The 19,564-nt window shown below is 66.7% G+C and overlaps 2 protein-coding genes across 2 annotated transcripts; both read left to right on the top strand.

Annotated features, from left to right (window-relative positions):
- Positions 1–1,499: 1,499 nt before the first annotated feature.
- On the top strand, positions 1,500–3,362 carry PSMG3 (proteasome assembly chaperone 3). The gene is made up of 3 exons (XM_045875927.3): positions 1,500–1,646; positions 2,078–2,314; positions 2,875–3,362. Exons 2-3 carry the CDS (start codon positions 2,099–2,101, stop codon positions 3,025–3,027), a joined length of 369 nt encoding a protein of 122 aa, XP_045731883.1. The 5' UTR covers positions 1,500–1,646; positions 2,078–2,098; the 3' UTR covers positions 3,028–3,362.
- Positions 3,363–6,042: 2,680 nt separating this feature from the next.
- On the top strand, positions 6,043–18,000 carry TMEM184A (transmembrane protein 184A). Its single transcript, XM_064593428.1, has 9 exons — positions 6,043–6,625; positions 11,180–11,425; positions 13,591–13,756; positions 14,090–14,180; positions 14,292–14,367; positions 14,445–14,536; positions 15,559–15,728; positions 16,304–16,498; positions 17,179–18,000. The coding sequence occupies exons 2-9, from the start codon at positions 11,180–11,182 to the stop codon at positions 17,412–17,414; spliced, it is 1,272 nt and encodes a 423-aa protein (XP_064449498.1). The 5' UTR covers positions 6,043–6,625; the 3' UTR covers positions 17,415–18,000.
- Positions 18,001–19,564: the final 1,564 nt, after the last annotated feature.

Consider the following 19,564-nt stretch of genomic DNA (forward strand, 5'->3'; position numbering starts at 1 on the left):
TGTTTTGTATACACGCCTTTTATTTTAAGCCACCAGAAATCGTTTTGGAAGGTACATGCTTCATTGGACTTGACACGGATTGTCTAAGGAATCATTAAATCACGAGAAAAGGGAGCAAAGATTAGGGATGCCAAGGCTTCCTAAGGGGCTCAGCGGGGTGGACAGACCAGGTGGAGGGGAAATGCGCCCCCGCAGGGGCTGTCAGGAACCTGGACAGCAAGGCCGCTGAGTGCGGGTTCTGAAGGGCTGTTACTGCCCTAAGGAGGAATCTGCAGGCTCAAGCTAGGGCAGCAAGGTCCCCCACCCCGCCAATAACACTTCCAGCTTGGAGAAAGAGAGGATGAGCCCTGGGGGGCTGTCAGAGATGGCGGGAGGGGACCAGAAATCGTCCTGCCACAGGGGCCACGCTGGTCCCTCCTCTTCCCCCGTACCTGAGCGCGGAGCCCTCAGACCAGTCATGCAGGGCAAGCAGGGCGAGCGTCTGAAGCCCGGATCCAGCCCTTACCAGCTTTACGACCCGGGGGCAAGCGCTCTGAACTTGAACAGCCTGTCTACAGGACGGGGTCAAGACTGCAGGAACCACTGCTCACAGAGCACTTCGCCCACTGCCGGGCACCCACCACGGCCTGAGGAATCCGATGGACGTGCGCTGGAAGGGTGGCCCAGATGGACCCCAGAGGGCTGGGGCCCGCGTGAAAATGGGGCGGAGGGCTCCCCCGCAGACCGCCCCCAGCCCTGCAGCACGATCCCAGAGGGCTGGGGGACCCGGGAGCGTGGGGCGGAGGGCTCGCACCCCTACGGACCGCCCTCCCCCACCCCTGCAGACCACCCCAGGAGGGCTGGGGGCCCCGGGAGAGTGGGGCGGAGGGCTCGCCCCCCGCGGACCGCCCTCCGGCCCCGCAGATCGCCCCCACCCCTGCAGACCACCCCAGGAGGGCTGGGGGCCCCGTGAGAGTGGGGCGGAGGGCTCGCCCCCGCCCCTGCAGATCGATCCCAGAGGGCTGGGGGACCCGGGAGCGTGGGGCGGAGGGCTCGCACCCCCACGGACCGCCCTCCGGCCCCGCAGATCGCCCCCACCCCTGCAGACCACCCCAGGAGGGCTGGGGGCCCCGGGAGAGTGGGGCGGAGGGCTCGCCCCCCCCGGACCGCCCCCGCCCCGGGGCCCTCAGTCCTGGCCTCGCCGTGGGGCCTCCGCGCCGTCCCGCCCGCCCGGGTCAGCAGGACGCCCCGCGCCCGGGCTCCGACTCCTGCCGGCCACACCCAGGTCCCTGTGTCGGCGGCGGCGGCCCTCGCGGCCCGCTCTGCGTGGGGCGACCTCTGCACGGCGCCGGCTCCGCTCCGACAGCCCCCGGGCCGCCATGCGGGTAGGGAACCCATAGCCAGGCGCTGCCCCGACTACCGAGGACACCCCGGGGGAGCAGCCAGAGGCCGGGAGGCGAGGCCCGCGGGCGGGGGGCTGCCGCCCCTCGCCCCTCGCAGGCGTCCCCTCTCCGGAGCGCGGAACCCCGCCGCTCCGGGCGCCGGAGACCGTGCCGGGACCGGAAGCTCGCAGGCGCCCTTCCGGTGGGAGGGGCCGCAGCGCGAGCAGGCGGGGCCCCTGCGGGGGCGGCCCGCGTCGCCCAAGGCGTCACTTCCGGCGCGGCGCGGTAAGCGCGGGCGGCGTGGCGGGTGGGATGGGTGGGCGGCGCGCGTCCCCGCGGGGCCCCCGGCCCGCCGGCCTCGCGTCGCTCTCTGCCCTTCGCCCGCGCGGGAGGCTGCCCTGGCCTGTCCGCAAACGGCAGGGGAAGCGCGGCGGGCGGCGGGAGCGCGGCCACCTGCTGAGCCCAGCCTTGTGCACCTGCGGCGCTCGCTCCCGCCGGCCCCGTCCGCGGCCGGGGTGGAGCCGGGCGGGAGGGCGGGAGCCTCCGGGCACCGAGACCAGCGTGCGCCTGGGAGCGGCCCCCGGGGGCTCCGCTGAAGCCCGTGGGCGCGCTCGTGTCCGGTGCCGGGTGGCACTAACGCCGGGGCCACGGGGCACGTCCGGCGCGGCTTGGCTGAGTTACTCCGCTTTTTTCCCTTTCCTTGTTAAACATGAAAGTGCCCCTGGAGAGACCCATCCATGGAAGGCAAACCCTTGCTGGTCTCCAAGCAGAAGACGGAAGTGGTGTGTGGGGTCCCCACGCAGGTGGTCTGCACAGCCTTCAGCACTCACATCCTGGTGGTGGTGACCCAGTTCGGGAAGATGGGTACCCTGGTCTCCCTGGAGCCCAGCCCCGTGGCCAGTGACATCAGCAAGCCTGTGCTCACCACGAAGGTCCTCCTGGGGCAGGACGAGGTAAAGTGGCTGGGAAGGGGTCCCCACGGTGGAGGAACACCCGCTGGGGTGACTGCGGTTTGTGAGTAGTGGCCGGAGGGGCCGGTGGGGGCGTTTCCTGAAGCCTGCGCAGCTGAGAGAGCACCTGCCTGCCCTAGGCGCGTGCTTTTCCCAGCCCGTCGGTGTTGTATCTGGCGGACAGGCGGGTATTGGTCTTGTAAGGTCTGAGCCTCTCATGCTACCTTGGAGTAACGAGCTCTGACGAGATCGCCTGTGAGGTTTGACAGACCCCACCCCAGCCGTGCAGAATACGTTTCACGATTCCTTCTAGATGACGGCCACCAGAAGAGACCAGGGAATCAGAAGGCACCAAGAAAATGAGTAGAATGGTGCCTCCTCAGCGTTTTGGTTAGGACTGGAGCGTTCTGGAGTCTGCACGACTGTTGCTTTGAACTTACGGGGCGGGGTGTGATTTATTGGGGTTGTAGAAAGCCAGTCGGGTTCCTAGGGGACACCGCGAAGGCGCTAAGGGAAAACAGATTTGTCGCGATTAAAATGGTTTCTCTTCTTTCCTTTACCAGCCTCTCATCCATGTCTTAGCAAAGAACCTGGTGACATTTGTGTCTCAGGAAGCTGGGAACAAAGCGGTCCTCCTGGCCATGGCCGTGAAGGACAGGAGTGTGGAGGGGCTGAAGGCCTTGAAGGAGGTGATCCAGTCCTGCCAGGTGTGGTGACCCTGGAGCAGCAGACACACCTGCTACTCAGCGAGCTGAGGGGACACGCGACACCCGGGGTCAGGCAGGAGGAGGAGCTCTGCCTTTAGCTCTAGAAGCCAGAAGAAACGTGCGCATCCCAGGCAGACTGGTACTTTGGGCGCTAACTTATCCGCGGGTGGAGGAAACCTGCGGAGTGTGTCTGAGGGCTGTGAACGGTTCTTACCCGGGTCCAGATCGCTGCGTATGTTTGAGACTTGAAAGATGAGTCATCAGGCATGAGTCCTGGCCCCCCACGTGCAGTATCTGTTGTTGAAGGAAATTTTTTTTATTCTCAATAAATGCCTGTCCCCGGATACCTCACCATCTTTCCTGGCAGTACTGAGAAACTAACGTCACGTGGCGTAGGTTCGGTTCAGCGCACCGTAAGTGGGAGGAAAGCTTGTTTGGCAAGGTTCACACACGCTGTGCGCGCTGCCCTTGCTCCTTCCCCCGGCTTCCCTGAGCCGGTTTGGCTTGCCGGACAGCCGTTGCCTTCCGTTCCGCGAACCTCTCTTACCGTCTTGCCGTGCGGCAGTTACGGTGAGGCGTGGGCTTCAGGATGGCGTTCGTGGCCTGTGACCGCCCGGGCCTCTGGTGGACAGCAGCTCGGACCTTCCAGGCTGGTCCTTGTCCCCCACTAGCCATGGTGGCGCGTCACTGTCCGCACCAGAAGTGGGGCTCCAGTGTGCTGTTTGAGTCCGCCCTGCAGAGGACCGGAGACTAGAGGGGATGAGGGCCCGGGGTCTGGAAGCTGGGGTCCCTGTGTAAAGAGGGGAGGCCCAGCTGGCTCACTCAGTGGAGTGTGCGACTCTCGATCTTGGGGCTGTGTTTCAGCCCCAGGGTGGGCGTCGAGGTGACTTAAAAATAAAATCTTAAACAAGATCTCCGTAAAACATCCGCTTGGGTGGCGTCCATGTCCTTGTGAGAGCAGAAGAGATGTTTTTATTTGGTTTCCCTCAGAACCAATGGTTTCTGAGACCCTGAGGTTCTTGACTTTAGAAACTCCTCTCCAACAGGCGATGGGAAGGACTGGTTCAAGCCGCTGGTCCGGTTTAGAGGTGAGCATGAGTTCGCTGAAGATGGGACAGAGGGAAACTCTTCAAGGGCTCATTCTGTCAGCAGAATGTGCGGGGTCACCATCAGCGCCGCCCCGCCCGGGGCACAGCCTGGCAGACGGCGACCGCGGGGCTCATGCATGGGAATCCTGCCAGACTTCCCAGAGGAGGCGCTGACGCTGCTGCAGGGAGCCTGGGTGACCGGGGAAACTGAGGCAGGCCCGTCCCTGAGAGACACAGGACTCCTTTGTGGCCAGCTCCGCCCCACTTCCTGGCCTCTCGGGCAGACCTGTAGCCAGCCTGGCCACTCCCACCCCACCTGCCTTCGCACCGCACTCCCCCGGTTACATCCTGCCCCCTGAGCCCCACTTGGTGGGCCTCTCGGGGGACTGGGACCAGCACAAGTTCTAAGGACACAGCAGCCGACCAGAGAAGGGAAGGGGCGTGCACACACGAGGACCCCCAAGGACTGGGGTGTCCTGACGGGTGGGGAGGAACCGGCTGCTGGAGAAGCACCGCCCCACCCCCCCAAGGAGAGGCGTGGCGTCCTCAGGTTAATACTCAGCAGTTACTCAACGCTTGTTATCTAAGAATTAGGTGTTTGTGCTGTGGGGTCAGGACTCCTCCCATTTTACAAGGGAACCTGAGGCTGGGATCAGATTTGCAACTTTCGGTGTTCTGGTGTGGTCCCTAAATGCGTCTCCTTGGGGCTAGCATACCTGCCTATCACGGTGACCAGGCTCGGGGGACAGCCCGTGTCCTCACTCAGACCCAGGGAGGTCATTCCTCTTATCATCCGCGTGTTCCGGAGGGGGACGGAGGCAGCATCGCCCAGCCGCCCCAGCGCAGCAAAGCGGGGACTTGAACCTGGGTGCAGGCCCCTCACCGCCACTCGCTGGTGGCCTGACTGCGCGACGAAGCCGCACACCCACCCCTCGAGGCCGCCCTGAAGAAGAGGCCCCAGAGACACGGGGCTCGGAGACCCAGGGTGGTGCCTGCCCAGGCCCTCGGCAGCCTGGTGGGGGTGGCGGGCCTGGCGTGGAACAGAGCAGGGCCGCCAGCACCTTCTCCGCGTGGCACCCTTACAGCTGCCGGGAACTGTCTGGTGGCTCGTGGAAACTGGCCGGACGCTACGCGCTCCTGTCACTTTCGCCTGTGCCTGGGTGCTGCCCTGCCCTATAAATCCAGGCACGGGACGGGGTGGGGAGGCGCTGGGCCCTCTGCCGCTACGGTTCAGGAGGAGCAATCCGGGAGGCCGCAGTCCCTGCAGGCGGCGGTCCGCGCCCTGGGGATGGTCATTCCTGTGCACGGACAGGCTGCATATGGCGCGTGCCCAGCGGTCCGCAGGCGATGGAAGTTAACGGACACGGGGCTCGTCGACAGCCTCTGCAGCCCGGCCTGCTAGAGGGTTTCCTCCGTCAAGGTCACGCCCTCCCACCACCATGCGATCTGCCCAGTGCAGAGGCCCCCCAGACCCGCTCCCTCGCACGCCCTCCCGTTTCCTCAGTGCACGTGGGGACGTGGCTCAGAGCCGAGAGCGAACGAGAGAAGCCAGGGAGGGCGGCTGCCCTCGGCGATCACTCCGAGCAGCTTCTCCTGGCGGCCCCCGATCCTCCAGAACCCATTACGACAACGAAGCGGTGGACTAAGCTGCACGCAGGACCGCTGAGCGCCGGCGTCTTAGTGCCTTGGCGTGACACTGGCGGTCAGGAGAGGGGCACGCGGGTGAGTGACTGGAAGGACGCCCGACCGATGCGCAAAATCAGAGGGCCCTGAGTGAGCTGCGACCGAGTGCAGGGAGGTGCTCTGCCCCCGCAGCTTCATAGTCTGCACCCTGGCCGGAAGCAGACAGACGGCGTCGCGGTGGGGGTGGGAGTGAAGGTGGGCTCGGTGGGAAGTGAGGATCCTCTGATTCCGAGATTGTGAGGAGACGGTGGGGACCATCTCTCCTGCGGGAGCAGGTGGCTGGCCGACTTCTCAGTGGCTCTGCGTCTTTGGAGGAGGCCCCTCGGAGACCCTGCGTGGGCTGCTCGGAGCCAGGAGCCCATCCCTTGGTGACGGCACACGTCCCCCCGTCTGCCCCTCACTGCACCGTAGGAGGGGGGCATCGGACCCCCGACCACACAGACTGGAGAGATGTGGCCACCCAAGGCTACACCCGGATGTCAGAGACTCTGCGGTCAGCTTGTACCCACCGCTGGACAGTGGACAATGGGAGGGACAGCAGGTCCCAGCGTCTGGGCAGGGCACGGCAGAGGGTGTGGTCTGGGCTGCACCCCAGCTGGCAGGACCGGCCTGGCAGGGTGGGCGGTGGCAAGGAGGAGTGTTCTGGGTCCAGGGAAGGGTCAGCACGTCCCAGGAGCAACAGTATCTTGGACCGACCCAGGCTGCTGTGAGGAGCAACGGAGCTCTGGAGGCCCCACGGTGGGGGCTGGACCCCCAGCCACCATCCCCAGGCCTGCCGCCCTGCAACAGAGCTGCCAGAGGGGCCCGACCAGACGACTGAGGGAGCCACCAGAGAGGTAAGCGCGGGCAGGCACGTGTGTGCATGTGTGCACACCCACAGGAGGGCTGTGGGGTCCAGGCGGGGTCCTATTCACTCTAGTGGGGCAGGGGCTCCAGGAGAAAAAACCTCACACCCTGAAATTCCGAGAGTCCCAGCCTCTCTGCACCACCCCCTCTCCACTCGAGAGGACGGGGCCCTGCCAGGCCCCGCGATGCCACCTGATAACCAAAAAGGGTCTTAGGCCAGCACCCCTGCCCCAGCTCCACCCGGAGGGCTGTCCCCGGGGACACACCCAGGACTGGCAGCTACAGGCACGCCCCGGGAACACCCAGCCCCTCTCTGGGGACGAAGGCAACCGGCCTGGGGGAGGGACACGGGCCAGGACTGGGCAGCACAGAAAGGACAGAGAGCCCCAGGAAGAAGGGAGTGAAGTCCCCGAGATCCCATGCTGGGAGCTGACCAGCCTAGAAGCCCCCGGATGGTGACCTGGCTGGCAGGACGGTGGGCCGCCTGAGACGGCTGGCCCGCCAGAGCTGTCCTTGGGCCGCAGGGACCGGGGCCCACCTTCATAAGGGAGGGAGACGGGTGCTGACCTGTTGCACGCGGGGGCTCCAATCGCGGGGGCAACTGAGGAAGGCCACAGACACAGGGAGGGCCGCGTCAGGGTCCCAGCCTCGTGTGTCCGACCTGGGGCCCTGCTCCCGCGGCTCTGGGGCCCAGTGCCCTGACCCAGGTGACGAGCCTGCGTCCCGGCCTCCGGGAGGCACTGCCTCCCTGCTCGCCCGCCACGCAGGGAATCCCAGAACTAGAGCTGGAGGGACCCGCGGCCCCCATGGGCCCAGAGGAGAGGAGAAGTGGCTTGGGGCCCCCAGGACGGTAGGTTCCTTCCACGGCCTGCAGAGGCCCCGTGGCCCCACCGCCACTCCCCACTTCTCCGAGCTCCCACCTGAGTGGCTTAAAGGCCCGAGCGCCCAGGACCCTCGGCTGAGAGTGGCTGTGGTCCAGTGACCCCCAGGCCCTCCGCCACCGTGGCTATTGCTTGAGTCAAGGGCCATCGCAGGGGCCGGAACAGAAGCTCAGAGGCAAACCCTGCCTGCCGCTCCCTGGACGCCAGGAGCAGGCACCCCCAGGAGAGCCAAAGGACCCCAGTGGGGAGGGCCTGAGGGAGCGTGCTGTCCTCCCCCAACCTATTTCTGCCTGCCCAGGCGGCACTGAACAGGGCTGGCGGCAGGGAAGGAGCCACAGGCCTCTAGAGATGTTCCCCGATGGCAGGGCGCGTCTGGAAGGACATCCAGGGCCAGCAGTAAGGCCAAGGAGCCATGGGCGTTGGGTCATTAGTAAAGGGCGGGCGTGGGGATGAGGACACAGGCCCGACACCGGCCACAGCGTCTCAGCCACCCACAGCCCAGCCAGGACCTGCCCAGAACCTAGTCACCTGGTCAACGTACACAGGGGTCAGAGGCCCCAGCTGCCTGGACCTGGGCAGGCAGGTCTGTCCTGTGCTGGGCTTGGTCAGCGTCCAGCCCCGGGCAGGGAAATCAGGCCGGGCCGGCCAGGCCACCTCTGCTGAGAGTGCGTGGCCATGACAGCCGCTGCCGGGGGCGGGGCTGCTCTCCTGGGCTCCGTGCCCCTGATGCTGGACCCCAGCACTCTGTGGTGCAGGCCCCTCTCCCTGCCCTCCCTGTCTCCCGTGCCTCCCCCACCCAGACTCCTGCAGCTCTCCACTCCCCACACCCCGGCGGCCCCCGGGAGGGCGACATGGTTCAGGCCTTTCCCTGAGCTCAGAGCAAGGCAAGAGGGGTGTCCCAGGCCCCAGTGATGGCAGGGACCTGCCTGCCGTACCCACGGCGCGGCAGGAGAACCCCAGACTCATCTGTACAGATGAGAAAGCAGAGGCCCTGAGAGGTGAAGGGGTCTGCCGAGGTGGCCCCCGAGGCCATGGGCAGAGCAAGGCACTGAGGGCTGAGGCTGCCTCCAGAGAGACAGGTCAGGACCCAGAGAAAGAGCGGGAGGGCAGAAGGCCCCCACTTTGCGGAGGCCCGGGATTCTAAAGTGCACGCATGGCCTGGTGCTGATGGGAAGGGCCTGAGCAAAGCCAAGTCCCGCAGTGTGCAAGAGGTTCTGGAGTGGGGAGGCTTCAGAGCCAGGGATCCCTGGAGGCCTTCCTGGAGGCAACAGCTGAACAAGAAAACCTCAGGGTAAGGCAGCTGCAGGAACAGCCCAGAAGTGACACTGGGCCTAGCCTCCACCATCAGAGCAGGGGCGGCCCTGAACGGAAGGGGCTTCCCGGGATCATGGACCCCTGGCCCCCACTTGCTGCAGGCAGAGCTGCAGGGGGAGGAGGCCCCCAGGCCTGCCCCCTCTGTTCAACCAGCCTTGTCAGAAAGAACTGCCCGCCCCCACAGTGTTTCCACCTCCGAGGAAACAGCCGAGCTTCGGAAGTCCCTCTATCTGGGCCCAGGGTCCAGGCCTCAAGCCTCCCCAAAGCCAGGGCCCCTCTGCATGCTCCCAAAGGCCTGGCCCCGCTGACTCCAGCTAGGAAGTCCTTCTGACATCTAACCAGAGTGCATCCTGCTGCAGGCTCGGTCCCCCAACACCAGCCTGGGAAGGACCTAGGCCTCGTTTCCCCCACCTGTGGCATGGGTGGGTCCCTGGGCCCCTGCCAGGCCCATCCACGTCCCCAAAGCTGAGTCTTTGCCCTTCAGGGTCCCCAAGCCATTGTCACCAGGGGTCCGCACGCGCTGACCCACACTCCCGGCACCCAGGGCAGGTGGCGGGATGCGGGCACACAGGGGAGACTTACTCTGGCTGGCTGAGGTACGGACCACACCTGCCACCCCAACCACAGGAGGTAGGAGCCACCGCACAGGGCTGGCCACACAGAGGCTGCCCACTCCCCGGGCACTGGAGATGGGCTGGGCCCAGCACGGGAAGCTCCCGTGGAGGGAGGGCAGGCAGCAAGCACAAAGCCAACAGGTGGACAGGAATCCCAGGTGAGATTTAAAGGGGGGACAGGACTGAACGGTGACACCTGAGCCGGCAGGACAAGGAGATGGCTGGGAGAGAAGTCAGTGTGGAAGGTCCCGGCAGGGGGGGAGGGGGTTGTGGAGGGGTGGGGAGAGGGGTCGTGTGTCCAGGCCTGCAGCCTCCCACAGTCCTGGGGATCGTGGACGTGTGGATGAACCTCTCCGAGCAAAAAGGGATCTGTCATTCCCACAGTTCAGCCCTTGAATGGCCCAGGCCCGCAGGGAGCGTTAGGTGGGCACAGAGGACATGAACGTGTGACCCCATCGGGGGCACAGAGCAGACCCTTTGTGCTGCCCGCGGCGGCGGCATGCACGCGTTTGTGTCCCCACCCCGACGGCCCCAGAGACAGAGCCGGATGAGCCTCTTCCCAAAGGGGTCTCTGGCATCGGGCTGAGCCCAGTGACCTGCCTGTCCTTCTCCCCCGACCCCACAACCCCAGCAATGTTTCCACTGCACCTCTTGCAGACTCGGCGACACTCACACAACATAAATTCACCTGTTTTTAGGCAAACATCAGCCCAGCCACCCGAGACCCCTCCTGCCTCCCTGGGGCCCAGGAGAAGCCACCTGGCCCTCCGTCCGGCGCAGGCAGGTGAGGGCACCTGGCGTCCCGCAGGTTCCTGGGAGCCCGCTGCGCCAAGCAAAGATAGAATGTCAGCCAGGCAGGAGGGGAGGGGACGAGCGTCCGCTCCTCCCCCTCCGCCCCCCCCCCCCCCCCCCCCCGCAGGCGGCAGCTCAGGTGGATCACCTGGGAGCTGAGGCAGTGCCCCCCCACCCCAGGCCTGGTGCAGCCTCCAGATAGGGGCCCTGCCCCACCCCCAGTGGGGCTGCCCCTGGGGCCACGTGGCCACGCAAATGACCAGCCAGGCTTCCCTGGGGGCTGGGCCTCGCAGGGCTGGGCCGGAGCTTCCTGCCTGAGAGGTAGGCGCTGGGTCCCTACCTACCGTGGGCTAGAGGCCAGGGGAGAGACCCGGGTGCCCCAGCTGGCTGGCCAGCAGCGGAAGAACCAGCCTCCAGGGCTACTGAGCGGGCCTGGGCGGGTGAAGGGCCCTGCCGCACAGTCGGGCCCGTGGACAGTTGGGCAGGTCCCAGGGAGCCGGTGGGTGCTGGGCTGCACCCCTATCAGCCGCTGCAGGCAGGGCCTGGCTGGCCTCTCTGACTCCACCCCGGGCAGGCAGGGCAGCGGGGGCTCCCTCACTTTCCCACACATCTCGGGCCCCTCAAACGTGGGCTCCCACGAGCCTGAGTCTCTGCCCAGGTGGCTGAGCCCTGGGGAAGGAGGGCGCCCCAGGCCCCGGCCTTGGAGCTGAGCTCCTGCTTAGAGCAGGACTGTCCCCGGGTCAGGGGAGTGGGCAAGACGGTCAGACTCGAACCACACAGAAGGGACGGACGGAAGCCCATGCGCCCCGGCCTGCCGGTGGCCTGGAGGAGCCCCTCCCTCCCCGCCCCCGCCCCTCCCCCCGCTGGCTGGCCCTGGGGCTGCCTGCGCTGCCTGGCGCACCTTTGCCCTCAGTCCTCCCTGTGTCCTCCCTCACCTCTGCAGATGACTAATGCCTCAGGGCTCCTGGGAACAGCCCGCGGCCCCCTGGTGTCAGCAACCTGGCCACAGCCTGGCCCCCCGCCCACCATGCCCACCGTGCCCTCTGCGTCCTCCGTGCCCGCCGAGCCGCAGACGCACCCCGTGGGGAACAGCTCCCAGGGCACCTCCCGGCTCTTCCTCACCACCGCATTGGCCCGCGGCGTCTCGGGGGTCTTTGTGTGGACTGCCCTGGTGCTCACCTGCCACCAGGTAGGCCCTCCCTTCTGCACCTCTCTTGGGACCCCACTCTCCACGGGACATGGCCCTGGCTGGCCCTGCTGCGATCTGGGACTCAAGCCGTGGGCTGGCGGCGGCCACCAGAGGCCCGGCTGCGTGGAGGGCTCTCTGACGCTTCATCAGGCCAGGGCACAGGGGCAGGGGAGGGGGCTTTCTCCAGAAAGCCGCATGTGGGAGCCAGGCCTGAAGGTGGGAGGTCTCTGCCGGGGATGGAGCTTGGCTGGGAGGATACCAGATTCAGGGGAGCAGAGGAGAGCCCCACAAGCCCCCAGCCCCTCGCGGTGAGCACCGGGCAGACGGGGCAGCCCCTCCGAGGGGGTTGGCCAGGCCCGGCAGCGAGGGAGGAGCCAGGGTGTGGGCCAGGGGGGCCAGGAGGACGCGCTGGCCGTGTGGGGCGAGCGCGAGGTGCAGGCCGGGGACGGGGCTGTCTGGACAAGGCGCACTCGGGACAAAAGAGAGGGACCTTGAACGTCAGTGCGGCAGCTTGGCCTTCAACCTGGGGGGTGTGGGGAGCCAGGGCAGGCTGTCGGGGGGGCCGAGAGCGGAGCCGGCCTGCAGGATGGGGAGGGAATGAGTGGGGACGTGGGCCCGGGGCAGGGGCCGTCAGCAGGCTGGTGGGCAGGGAGGGTGAGCAGACTCCCATCACAGTGAGAGCCACCTGCTGTTCGGCCTCAAACAACCACAACAGAAGTAGACCCAAGTGCGTGAGAGGGGCTGGGGGGCGGGGGGGGCACAGTACAGCCGAGAGGAGCAGGGGCCACCCGGGAGGGCTGCCCAGAGGAGGCGGGATTGGCCCTGAGTCTTACCAAGCTGCTCCCAGGCCCCTGGACAGGAAGACTGAACCGGTGGGTGGTGCGGGCGCACTTGTGTGGTGGACCCGCCTACTCCCTGGCAGTGGACCGGGTTAGGTCTGGGGTAGCCTATGATTTACGGGGCCAGGCCCCAGAGTCCTGGGTGGGCGTCCCGGACTCCCGCTCTGTGTGAGCCTAACCCCCGCACTGTGGGGACCGCGCATGTGTCTGTGTGTCTGTCTGTGACTCCTGGGGCCCCACCCCTGCATGGGGCAGACAGGGACCCCAGGGCTGCAGCTCCCGCCCCCACCCCCACGGCCAGGCCCGCAAGGACAGAGAGGGACTCAGCCTCTGACTTTCAAGACGGGAAGGTGAGGCGGGCGAGGACGGAGGGGGCCAAGGCCACCCAGCCAGGCAGTGCGAGCCCCGGGACAGAATCCACGTCTCCTAATGGCTGGGCATGCCGGGCCCCGCCCACTGCACCAGCCGGGGAGCGAGGGACTGATAAGGACTGTTCCGGGCGCCAACCCGCCCCCGCCACTCCCTGCGTTGTGCCCTCTGAAGCTGGGTGCCCGCGGGGCTCCACACACAGCCTGCCCTCCCACAGCCCTCTCTCCACCTGCGCTCAGCGGCACCTCCTCCAGGAAGCCTTCCAGAGGTGCTGTGTGCCCCGCTCCCCTGAGCCTCCACCTCTTCAAGACCCTCTCACTACTTTTCCCCCTCCCCGCAGAAATCATGGAAAATCAAGAAAGGTCTACAAACTATAATCAGCCGTATTTTCCTACCGTCCAGGGACAGGACAGAGCCATCTTTCCTTCTGTGTTCACCACGTGTTTCCAACTCGCATGGGGTTGCACCTGCTTTGTCATCTGATGCCTACACGCCCCGTTATCTCAGAGCAGGTCCCTACGTGGGCATCTTGGGACGCCACTTTTACTGGCTGGCTGAGACCCCTTGGTGGGGCTGCTCTGCCGACACCCGCCTGCCCCACCACGTGGTCCCCTGTGTCGCATCCTCGTACACAGACCTTTTCTTTCCGGATGTAACCTGCTCCATGGGGCACATCCCGGAAAGGGCTCCAGGGGATCAGCCCTTTGGATGCCTGCCCACGTTGAGATGCGAAACTCCGGGGCCACGGACGCCCCCCCCCCGGGGAAATTCTCCCCGAATGAATGAACACACAAGTAAGTGCGCGAGTGAGCGAGCATTGCCGCGGCAGAGTATGCAGAAGAAGGGGCCAGCCGCGCCTGGGAAGCTCGCGCTGCTTCCGACGCTGCCCCCTGCTCCGCACAGCGGGGGCGTGTGCCCATCGTCCCCCACAAGCCTGCCCTTGCTCTGCCCGCCCAGATCTACCTGCACCTGCGCTCCTACACGGTCCCCAACGAGCAGCGCTACATCATCCGTCTGCTCTTCATCGTGCCCATCTACGCCTTCGACTCCTGGCTCAGCCTCCTCCTCCTGGGGGGCCACCAGCACTACGTCTACTTCGACTCGGTGCGTGACTGCTACGAAGGTGAGCGCCGCCCGGATCCAGGCTTTGGCGAGATCCGGGGAGGGCCCCAGAGAGGCCACGGCCAGCTCGGCAACCCCACCCTTCCGGGCCAAGTCCAGCTCGGGAGGCCCTGTGGGAAGGGGTCGCTTGATGGTCGGGATCGGGGACGCCGAGCAGGGGTCCCTGTAGCTGGGCCTGCCTGGGCCCTGACGGGGTGGGGCCTCATTGCCACAGGGACTGCTGACGGCCGGGGGTCAGCAGGGACGGCGGGTGGTCCCGAAGCCGAGGGCAGGGGAGTGGGGGCCCCGGGGAGCCCAGGCTCACTGCCGCCCGCCCCGGCCCTCTGCTCTGCAGCCTTTGTCATTTACAGCTTCCTGAGCCTGTGTTTCCAGTACCTGGGGGGCGAGAGTGCCATCATGGCTGAGATTCGGGGAAAGCCCATCCGGTAAGCGTCTCGCCCCAGAGCCCACGGGGGCCCCTCCGCGCCCCAGGCAGCAGGGCTGGGCTGGGGACAGATCCTCCCGGGGGCCCTGCCTCACAGACTTGCACACCCCAGGTCCAGCTGCCTCTACGGCACCTGCTGCCTGCAGGGCATGTCCTACTCCATCGGCTTCCTGCGCTTCTGCAAGCAGGTGAGTGGGGGGCCTGCCTGCCCTGCCCTGCCGCTCCCAGCCACCCCCGGACCACCCCATGCCTCCGTCCCCCCCAGGCCACACTGCAGTTCTGCATCGTGAAGCCCATCATGGCCTTGGTCACCATCGTCCTGCAGGCGTTCGGCAAATACCACGACGGGGACTTCAAGTAAGGCCTGGCTGCCGTGCGGGCTGGGAGGGGGTGGGCCGGCCTGCCGGGGGGCGGGGGTGCGGGCCCCAGGCCGGGGGGCGCTCAGCACAGGGCCGAGTCCTCACGTGTGCCGGACAGGCCTCCCCCGCTCTCGGGAGACTGCCAGGGCGAGGCCGCGGCAAACAGACCCAGAGGAGCGGGTCCCTGTTTGCGGGGTGCCGGGGCTGCGGAGCCTCGGCGGCCATGGGCTCCCTCCCCCGGCCCCCACCCTGCAGCCCGCCCACCCCAAGGAGAGTGAGGGGGGATTTCAGGCACTCAGGCCCAGGGAGCCGTCGGGCAGTGCCTCCCCCACACCCCGAAGGAGCCCTGCACCAGGTCCATACACATACACGCGCGCGCTTACACAAACAGTCCACATGAACACACACACACACACACAGCTCACATACATGCACTCACACGAGCCCATGATTACGAGCAGACACACTCACATGCACACATGCACTCACACGAGCCCGTGATTACGAGCAGACACACTCACATGCACACATGCACTCACACGAGCCCGTGATTACGAGCAGACACACACACACACACATGCACACTCACACGAGCCCATGCACGCACGCACACACCCGCTCACACGCTCATGTGCACACAGTGCTGACATGTGCGTGTGAACACACCCACAGGGGGCACACACATCACGTACACACTCACAGACTGGCACACACCCGCCCATGTGTCCACAATGTAGAGTCCAGGCCCGAAGGAACGGGCCGCGCCCAGGTGGACGGGGGAAGAGGGATGGTGGGGGGCTTCGTAGGGAGAAGGGCTACATCCTTACTGCTGTGTCGGGACTCCCCACAAGGGGCCCCACGCCGGCACCCCCAGCTCCCTGGTTGTTGCGCTCGGGTACCGCCCACCCACCCTGCAGGGAGGGTCTAGGTCTGGGTCACTGCTGGTGCCCAGGCTGGGACAGCAGGGAGGACATGGGGCACAGGGCCCACCCTGACCCCCGGCACCTGCTCTGGCCCCAGCATCCACAGCGGCTACCTCTACATCACCCTCATCTACAACATCTCTGTCAGCCTGGCCCTCTACGCCCTGTTCCTTTTCTACTTCGCCACCAGGGAGCTCCTGCAGCCCTTCGAGCCCATCCTCAAGTTCTTCACCATCAAGGCCGTCATCTTCCTCTCTTTCTGGCAGGGTGGGTGGGCTGTGGGGGCAGCAGCTAGAGCCTAGAGGCTGTCCCCATCCCACCTCCGCCCCCAGTTCCCCACATGCCTTCAGGCCTGGCCCCAGCTTCCCTGGCCAGAGCACAGGTCAGAACCACCGCCCCCCTCAGCCGGAAGCAATACAGCCCCTGGCGTGGGGGGAAATGGCGAGGCTCCATCCAGTGGGTCTGGCCCGTTGTGGGTGGAGAGGTCAGGCAGAGGCCCGGGGCCAGGCTGGGGGCGCTCCCAGACCCCATCGTGCAGGGGAGGGTGGCCACCAGACAGTGCGGGGTGGGGCTAGGGGCGGGCCCCAGCTCTGGGATCAGGGAGGTCAGGGCAGACACGTGGGGAGCTCCCAGATGCCCACTGTGCCACGACCCTGGCTTTGGAGGCACCCACACCCCTGAACATCAGCCTCCCCCTCCATGGAATGGACCACACGGATGGGACGTCCCAGGGCTGGCCAGAGGAGCCTCTGCAGGGCCGGAACCTCGTCCTCCCCTACAGATCCCACCCAGCTCCCGAGGCCTGTGTAGGGCGGGTCTGAGTGGCTGTCACCATCCCCCAGGGATGCTGCTGGCCATCCTGGAGAAGTGTGGGGTCATCCCTGAGGTCCAGGTCATCGATGGGAGCAAGGTGGGGGCCGGCACGGTGGCCGCTGGCTACCAAAACTTCATCATCTGCATCGAGATGCTGTTTGCCTCCATTGCCCTGCGCTATGCTTTCACCGACCAGGTGTATGCAGAGAAGAAGAACTCACCAGGTATGCCCGCCGGGCCCTGCGGGCGTGGGGGAGGGGCATGTGGAGGGTGGGCCTGGGGAGGGGCGCAGCCAGCCCTGCATCCTCTGGGCACCCTCAGCACCACATCTCTGGCCCCCATCCCATACATGGGCCCAGGGGATCTCAACCCCATAGACAGAGAGACAGCCCCTTGGGAGGACCCCCGCCCTAGACAAGTGCCACATCTGCATCTGGCCCAGGCCCTGAGTTCTGAGTGAGATGGGCTGGACTGGACGTCTGGGCCCCCACGGCCCCTGCTGGGATGGGGGGCTTGGTGCCTCCCAAGCCTGGGGTGCCCCGCCCACCACACCCAGGGGCCTGGGCATCCCTAGGGAATGACCCATTCAGGCAGGGACGGCCTGCACCTCCTCCCGCAGCCTGGCGTAACCACGAGTGTGAAGGGCTCACTCCAGGCCGGAGAGAAGGCAGGAGCCGGCCAAGGCAGTCTCTGTGGCCCCTGGGGGTCTGGGCTGGAACAGGCCCAGGGTGGGGGAGCTGGGCCGGGATTCAGAGGTCCTGAAGTCACCCCCTGCCGGCCGAGCCCAGGGCCTGGGCAGCCTGGAGGCCGGCGGGGAGCAGGGCCAGGCCTCCGGGGCTGGGGCCTGAGGGGGAAATGACGGGTCTGGGGCACCCCGACCCCCACACGTGCCGCCTGCCCCCAGCCCCCGAGGCACCCATGCACAGTATCTCCAGTGGGCTCAAGGAGACCATAAGCCCACAGGACATCGTGCAGGACGCGGTCCACAACTTCTCACCGGCCTACCAGCAGTACACCCAGCAGGCCACACACGAGGCCCCGAGCCCCGGCCCCCACCCCCGTGTGGCAGGAGGCCCCGGTGGGGTCAGGAAGAGTCGGAACGTGGAAAAACGGATGCTGATCCCCTTGGAGGAGCTGTAGGAGAGCCACGGGTCACCAGCCACCTGGCTGAGACCAGGCTGCCCGGGCCTCTGGGCAAGCACAGGGCCCCTCACCCACAGTGAAGCCCCTTCTGGGAGCCCTCCTGCCAGGCCTGTGGGGCCACCTCCCAGCCTGCCTCCCACCGGCGGGCTCGTGGCCCTGGGAGGGGACGTCTGAGCTTATCTGAGGAGCCTGGGACCCACTGGGCTCCCCTGGCCATCTGCTCAGGGGGCTGCTGTGAGGCGGGCACCAGCAGGGCCTTGCTGGATGGACAGTTTCCAGGCTGGGCCCCTGCAGGGAAGGACGGCCTCAGGAGAGCGAGACAGCCCGCCCTGAGAACACGGGAGCTGCGCAGGCGCGGACAGGCGGTCATGGTGGGGGACTCAGCTGGGCCTTGCCAAGCCCCTGCGCACCCCTCCAGCCGTGGAGATTCCTGAAAAGCCCCCGCCCCAATGTGCCTGACAAGGGTCCGGGAGGTGCCCGGGGCCACCTGCACAGAACCTTCACCTTGAGCAGCCCGCAGAGGACATGGGGCTTACGGACGAATCACACTTATTTATATATAAACACCTGGGTTTTCTAGTGACTCCAGTGGCCTCTGTTCCCACCGGTCAGTGCCCGGGTGAGCAGACTGTAGTGGGGCGGTCAGACGAGCCCCACTGTGTTAAGTCTGCCATTGGGGCAAGGGTCCGGATCATTGCTCAGAGCAGAGCGGGGCACAGAGCTCACAGGAAGACCGAGTGCCCTGGCCTGTGTCCGCGTGAGACCCAGAGCGCTCCCCATGCCCGCGGGAGACCCAGGGCGCTCCCCGTGCCCCCGCAGGAGACCCAGGGCGCTCCCCGTGCCCGCGGGAGACCCAGGGCGCTCCCTGTGCCCCCGCAGGATACCCAAGGCACTCCCCTTCCCTTAGGAGCTCAGCTTCCTCCATAAGATGGGCCTCTGGCCGGCCCCGCCTGTAGTGGGTCCATGAAGGCCACAGATGGACGTAGGCCCAGAGAGAGCACGGGGCACACACGGGGCTCGCAACTGGAGCCTGCCTTCCCCCGTCTTTCTCTCTCCTATGTGCCAGGCCGGTGCCCAGGGAGACACATGCCCTGCCCTCCAAAAGTTGCGAGGAGCCCGCCAGAGGGGCCAGAAGCAGCCAGCCCAGTGGGGAGGCCTCCTGGAGGGCCTGAGGGCAGGGCCTGTGTGCCCGAGAGCCCGAGGGTGTGGGGAGCCAGGGCTGGCTGGCCAGGCCAGAGCAGCGGGCAGGAAAGCCTGGTGGGCACCACCCAGTGATGGCCTCCCTCCCTCCTGGCCACTCACGCCCCTCTGCCGAGGGTCCGGAGAGACTAGGCAGGGCAGGAGCCGACCAGCAGTGTCCTGGCCAGAGCGGGGTCACCCCGTGGCCTCCTTGCTCCCTAGGCCTGGAGACCCAGGACTCAAGGCCGCAGCTTCTTGGAGGGCCGGCCGGCTGCCCAGTGAGATAAGGCATGCCGCCTCCCTGCGGCCCAGCTGGAGAGTCCCCCGCCCGCCTTATCACGTCCTCCGCAGCCGGCGGACCACGGTGGGTCCGGCCCTGGCCCCGCAGCTCTCAGTCAGCAGGTTTGGGAGCGACCACGGTGGGAAGTTGTCTGGAGGATGCAGGAGGGCCCGGTGCCAGCCCCACTGTGAGCAGCAGGGCGGTGCTAGCCTGCAGGCCCCTGCCCGGGGAGGGCCTTGTCAGCCGGTGTGCTGTGTCCAGCGTGTGTGAGGCCGGGGCCAGGACCCTGGTGCACACTGAATCCTCACGGCAGCCCCGGGAAAGGGGCCCAAGGCCCAGAGAGGGTGAGCCACTTGCCTGAGGTCACAGAGCCAGCAAGAGGTGGGCCGGCCCACAAAAGCCAACTCTCGCACTCGTCCAGCCCCCACAGACATCTCTGCCGTGGACAAGGCCCAGCTTCTCCTTCTGACACCACACCCCCGCCGCCCGCAGGGAGGTCACAGCTGCCGCCCGCCTTGCCGGCCTCGCCCTCCTGGGGGGAGCGTGGGTGCTCTCGAGGTGGGGAGAGGGAGGCACATCTTGCCATCTGTGATGACACTGTGGGCTCCCAATTCCGGGCCCCACCGCACGGGGCCAGGAGTGGCCAGCTTCTCGAAGCTGTCCCGGCCTTGGCGCTCTCATCTGGGAA

Source organism: Mirounga angustirostris, unplaced genomic scaffold (assembly GCF_029215605.1).
Source record: "Mirounga angustirostris isolate CCGP_5_RB_7025 unplaced genomic scaffold, mMirAng1.0.hap1 SCAF_5, whole genome shotgun sequence".
In the NCBI taxonomy this organism is placed as follows: domain Eukaryota; kingdom Metazoa; phylum Chordata; class Mammalia; order Carnivora; family Phocidae; genus Mirounga; species Mirounga angustirostris.